The 5,813-nt window shown below is 37.9% G+C and overlaps 1 protein-coding gene across 1 annotated transcript; it reads right to left on the bottom strand.

Moving 5' to 3' along the window:
• Window positions 1-1,889: 1,889 nt before the first annotated feature.
• LOC108673469 (C-type lectin domain family 4 member E-like) lies at window positions 1,890-5,250 on the bottom strand (the record flags this gene model as incomplete). Its single annotated transcript, XM_018161309.2, has 6 exons — window positions 1,890-2,183; window positions 3,024-3,133; window positions 3,486-3,662; window positions 3,810-3,954; window positions 4,614-4,729; window positions 5,123-5,250. Coding segments are annotated over 6 exons (814 nt in total), but the record flags the coding sequence as incomplete, so codon positions are not given.
• Window positions 5,251-5,813: the final 563 nt, after the last annotated feature.

Here is a 5,813-nt window from a genome sequence, read left to right as displayed (position 1 = left end):
GTCTATGACGCATTAATTACTTTGGCCTTATTGCCGGTCTAGAACCTTAACCTTATTAGTGATTAACTTATTTACCAAATTAGCTGAGTTGAGCCAACCTATTACTTTTCATTGCACATTTTATCTAAGTCAAACCTCTGAATGGCATCTAATGCCACTTCTAAATGTAGCCATCGGCAATAATTTAGAAGGTTGGTTAAATCAATATTTGATCGCACTTAACTGAACGACTATATTATTTTGACATCATAGTGCTCAATTAAACAGTCCTTTATCTTTTACTGTAATTCAAGACATCTTTGTTACGTTACAGTATAACGACTCGCATCACACATCGCCCATTCTGCGGAAACTTTGTCGTAAGGAACTCCTCGTCTGTTTGCTGCTGCCGTATTTAGTTTCACAAGATTAATGCTGGGGATTCTTCTCACTGTCAAATAATATGCAGATAAATTGGAATACAGAATATGATCATATAAAGCATACATGAACTATGTTTGTCAGTTAATCGGACTGTTTTTTTCTCTGGTTGCAGTTGCTCCACTGCTTCTTCACTTTTTATTCTCTTGCCTTCGAAAACCTTCGAATATTTATCCTGTGGATTCTCAAATAAAGTTTATCAGCGATTATATTCGTGTAAATTCCTTACAAGTCAAAAGCTCCTGCATTATTGGCTTATGAAGTCCAGCTTGCTACTCAATATCAATGAAACACATTACGGCAATTGTTCGCCTGCCGCATTGAACCTCAAGGCTCAAACACTACGTCGTGTGAACCACTCACATCATTACTTTGACGTCGATAGGTATTTTATTCCGAGTCATGTACATATATCACCAAAATGATAGTTTGTATAAAATGTCTTCCGTTTCATCTCTTCCGTGTTTTTAGACGACATTACTGTATAATAGCATTGTTCATATCATTTAATCCCAGAAATTAATATTCCTTCAGTTACTGGATTACCTAAGCTATCGGTCACTTTAGGGGTCCAGCAAAGAGAGCGGCGAAGCCCGGGGAGATTCGCCGGCATTACATCCTTTAGAAGTCGTAATTCATGATCACCGGCGCGGCGGCCGCGATTTAGACCGTGTATGTAATAAATTGGAAGGATAATGACAATAGTTTAACTGAGCGAAGCAGGAAAATTAAGTACTGGCAAAAGCACAAAACACTGAGGAAATAATTATGCTTAAAAATTATTAAGATGTAAGAAGTCGATGTATATATATGTAGGTCACACTGCAGGTATCAGAAAGAAATGTTTCCAAACTAGCGATAGATTCTAGGACAAAAACAAAGAACGTAGTGCAAAATTCACAACTCAAACTTAATTGTACTCAAATACAATGTTATTATCACGGTATTATTATAAACTTACAATCCAACATAATGATTATGTAACATTTTCATTCATTTCTATGGCCACCATATAATCGAACATTTCGAATATTGAGGCCTGAAAAGCTCAATCCCTGGACACGAATCCAATAATTGAGGTTATTAGGCATTTTATCATTTCTATTTAATTCATCAACGTGTCGTGGATGCATACATTGTCCCATGCAACTTCCATTATATATCATCACTTCCAATTTTTGCTGTAGTTTCGATCATAAAATGCACTTTTTTAAATATCTCGAGATTTTCCTCAGCTACTGCCAAGAAACTAAACTTCCAGTCAAAATTTCAACTTTGATTTTTAATTTTTATGTAGAATTATTCATCTTTTCGGAAAATATTGGTGGTTTAAAAGAACCGGTCTGGGGCATTAGTATGAACCTGATTCTTTTCCATGTATGTTAATGGTGTGTTCCTATGGTGTGTTCCTATGGTGTGTTCTTATGGTGTGTTCTTATAGTGTGTTCCTTTGGTGTGTTCCTTTGGTGTGTTCTTATGGTGTGTTCTTATGTAGTGTTCTAATGGTGCGTTCTTTAGGGATTTTACAGCATTTTTAAATGAAAAGTATTCCTCTAGAAGGGCTATGTCTCGTAGATCTAAAAAAGCTGCGCCGCAGATCTATAGAGGGGCTGTGCCTCGCAGATCTAGAAGGGCTGTGCCTCGCAGATCACACGTCGCGTATTGAAGCACAGCGTGTTGGAGAACCTGTACCTCCACACAGAACTGAGCTCTAGGCAGTTCTCCACGCCAGGGTTGTCGGGTTCTAGATGTCCAACGGCAGACTAATGGAAATAAATAGTCAAGTTTCAACGTATGACCTTATATATACATAGTTGATACGGATAGGAAACAACGGTTAAAAATAGGCAAGTTATTGAATAAATAAAACTGATGCATATTTTTAAATAAATTAACTTGTATCACACTAACGGAAGCTTTATTCAAATAAACCGCATTTATTTCCACGAAAACTAGGGCAAAACAGTCAAAATTTTCAAAAAACTCTTCCTCCCGGAATATTCTATATTGGAACAATTTATTTTCTTGAGTCTTGATTATTTGTTTGCTAAAATTGGAAATGACACATGAATGATAGAAACAAAAAACATCTAGGTAAATTCACACTATTTCACGTTATTTAAAGGATAATCAAATGAAAATTAAAAAAATTGTCGTTGGCAACAAATATGAACAAGCAATGGTCGCAGGATGAGCCTGAGGTCACACAAGTACGAGTTGTTGACGTATCGAGGCATGCACCATGGATAATGCTTCGTGATCACGGAGAACTTTCCGATCATAAATGCCCTCAAGTTTGGTCCAGCACCAAAATCTTGAATGTCTCCAACTTCTGATGTTTGATTCTCACACAAGGTGTTCAGTATGTGGTGGCGTTTCTTTCGTTCAGAAAATCTTCTATAAACAAGTACTAACTTTTTGATATGCGGAGTGATATTTGATTTGATTCTGAATGATATGTGGTTTATGAGATGAAAAACTTATGAGCGATTTAACTACTACGTTTAAGATAATTGGAGAAGGGTCGAAGTAACTGTTCGGTTGATTATAGAGCACCATGTTTAGTCTATTTCACTATTGTTAACTACGATAATTTCACTCACCGTCCCCCAGTATGGCAGCCCCATGGCCATCTTCGAACCGTCAATCCAGCGCCATTGCCCCTGCACGGCTAAGTCTGAGCCACCAATCCACAGTATCCTTAGATTCCAATCTTTTAAAGGCAAGAAAAAAACAATGCATTTGAAATAAGATCATGAATAATAAATCTGGGCAATTTTGAAGCATGGCATGATACATACTTTAAATTCTTAGTTCATTTAGTCTATAAATAAATAATATTGATGCGATATCTTATACCTCAAGCCATCAGGTATGTCAGATGAAGGAAAATGGAAACGATTTAATTTAAAAAAAGGTTCCTCACAATAACAGATTGGCGTCAGTCCTTCTAATAATCTCAACTTCATCCGTTATTGTGGAAGTCGGATCAAATGTAAGAAATTCGAATATCTATGTTATCAACATTGATCAATCAAAATTAAATTTGCCGTGTATTTTGTCACCTTTTATAAACTGCTGGAGATAGAAGAACAGCTTTCTGAACTTGTAGTAGTCATCTAGAATGATCAAGTCTCCACCGACCAATCCACACTGAGTGCGCGCGTCACTCCAGTTGTGTTCTGTGAGAATTACGTGAACGCACTGCGTACCCACCAAAATAAACGGATGTGCGCATAGGCCTGTGTGGAAATGAAAATTAATGTGATGTACAACTGCATTAATTAATGTGTTGCTGCTACTTTATACGCACTTACTAGCTGGATGAATATACAACTAAAAAATTCTGTTTTCTTCGTGCTGAATGTTATTTTTACAGAATTCCTCACCATTCACCGGATTACTCGAGCACAGTGGCTTCCAGACATTGTTACAAGGTAAGTCATGGAACGCCCAGTCCTCAGAGGAATAGAGCCCGGCACAGCCCTCCGTCCTCCCGCCATTGGGTTCGAATACCCCTTTCGATGGAGCATTCTGAGTAAGCATGGAGTAAGCATAGGCATGTCATGCTACCGTGAAACAAACCACCGAAACTCACGTTACACGGCATCTTGTACAGATGGCATATTCGAATGTTTGATATGCTGATATGTTTACTTTCAAAGCAAAATACTGCAAAAATCGTAGTCACTGTTTACTATTGTTCAATTTGGGACCGCAAACGTAGGCCACCATTTCTACTCTAAAATAAGCCTCGCCTTGCCACTTTCCGCAGCTAATGAGGTTAGGTCTGGTCTGGTTTGTTTAAGGTGGAAAATCAGGCTAACGGAATTAGGTTAGGCCAGATGCGTTTCTGCCTGCTTGAGAGCGAGTTTTGTGAGGTAGTGCTTGTGGACTTGCGTGGATTATGCACTTTTTAATGCAGTTAAAAATTAAATTTTTAATGGCATTAAAAATTTAACCTCGTAGACGACTGTGCCCTCTAACTTGCTTGCTCACGGAAGAGAATAAAAACCAAACTGCAAAGTTAGGGGAAGCTGGCCTCTGCATGCGCCCCTTTAAATTAGGATTTTTTTAAAGAAAAATTTCAAAATATTTAGACTGTAGTAAACATAGCCCTAATTAAATTCTATGTATATTATTTTTCATCATTTTGATTATCCTGAATTCGTATGACACAATTCGTCACTCACGTAAGCCCAGAATGGAGGGCCGATCTGCACAGCCGAGCCGTCGCTCCATTGCCAGACGTGCGTGGCAGTTGAGTTGGTCGCGCCTAACCAGTAGCCGTTGTTAGTGTTTGCTGAGTCTGATGGAAAATTCGTTTTACGTGTATTTAACGCGGCAAACTTATTTACAAATGCTGTATTATATCTTAATTGCCATTACAAAGCCAGATAGAGTTGAACACGAAGTTCTGTGAAGTGAACAGAGATAAATAGGTAACACATAAAGAGTGTCATCACACCCCGAGCTCTAAGGAGTTCAGTTTATCAAGTTTATTGAGAATGGTGTTACCTTTGTGTTCCGTTGTTCCCTGACGACTCGATACCACTTCCAAACGAGGTAATAAACTAAGCCCTGTCTTAAACTTTTTTCCTACTTAAATACTGTGTTATCTCTAGAGAAAGTTCCTACTTTCCTCTAAATGACAACAGTATGAAACCTCGCATCAAGAGTTATCGTGTTTTTATAACCTCACATCCATCGTTTACGAAAGTGGCGACGTCAGTAAAGGCGGCCACGTCATGGAGGACGGGTAGCCTGCCGAAGAGCTGAAGGCAGTAGGCGACCGCCTGGTCGTACGAGAGTACTCGGCCGTCGCTGTGCCTACAATTGTATTTATATTGCAATGAATGAATCAATTCTTAGATTGAAATGCTCTACATCGTAGAAGAAAAATTATGCAAATGAGAATTATTAAAACAATCAATAAATGCACTAATAATTTAATAATTTCGAAAGCGCTATCGCATGCCGCTTTAGACGCAAATCAGCTTATATGAAAGAAACTATTTCTTTGCATTTTGCTTCAAATTTAGAAGAAATTCAACAACGAAGTTGATTTAGCTCTACCAAATTCAACTACCGTTGTGCCGTGCCAAAGCTTTTAATGACTGGAGTCTTTATCAACTTTAGTGTCTCAACATTCTTCACGCTGTTGTACTAGATGTATATCTCGCGAACGTGTAAAGGCTTCACTAGATAAATTATTAATGTGTCATTGCAGATATTGTTATGCCGTTACGAGACTCACAACGGTTATTCGTTTACAGTTACCATTAAGCAATTGATAATTTAAATAGTCTCATTTGAGCTGGTCAAAAAATCAAAGTACTTTATTGACATGAAGCATTATTGACATGAGCAAATGACTTCTAGAAATAAACATT

The sequence above is a fragment of the Hyalella azteca genome, unplaced genomic scaffold (genome assembly GCF_000764305.2).
Source record: "Hyalella azteca isolate HAZT.00-mixed unplaced genomic scaffold, Hazt_2.0.2 contig926, whole genome shotgun sequence".
Classification (NCBI taxonomy): domain Eukaryota; kingdom Metazoa; phylum Arthropoda; class Malacostraca; order Amphipoda; family Hyalellidae; genus Hyalella; species Hyalella azteca.
This window is presented reverse-complemented; position numbering and strand designations above follow the sequence as displayed.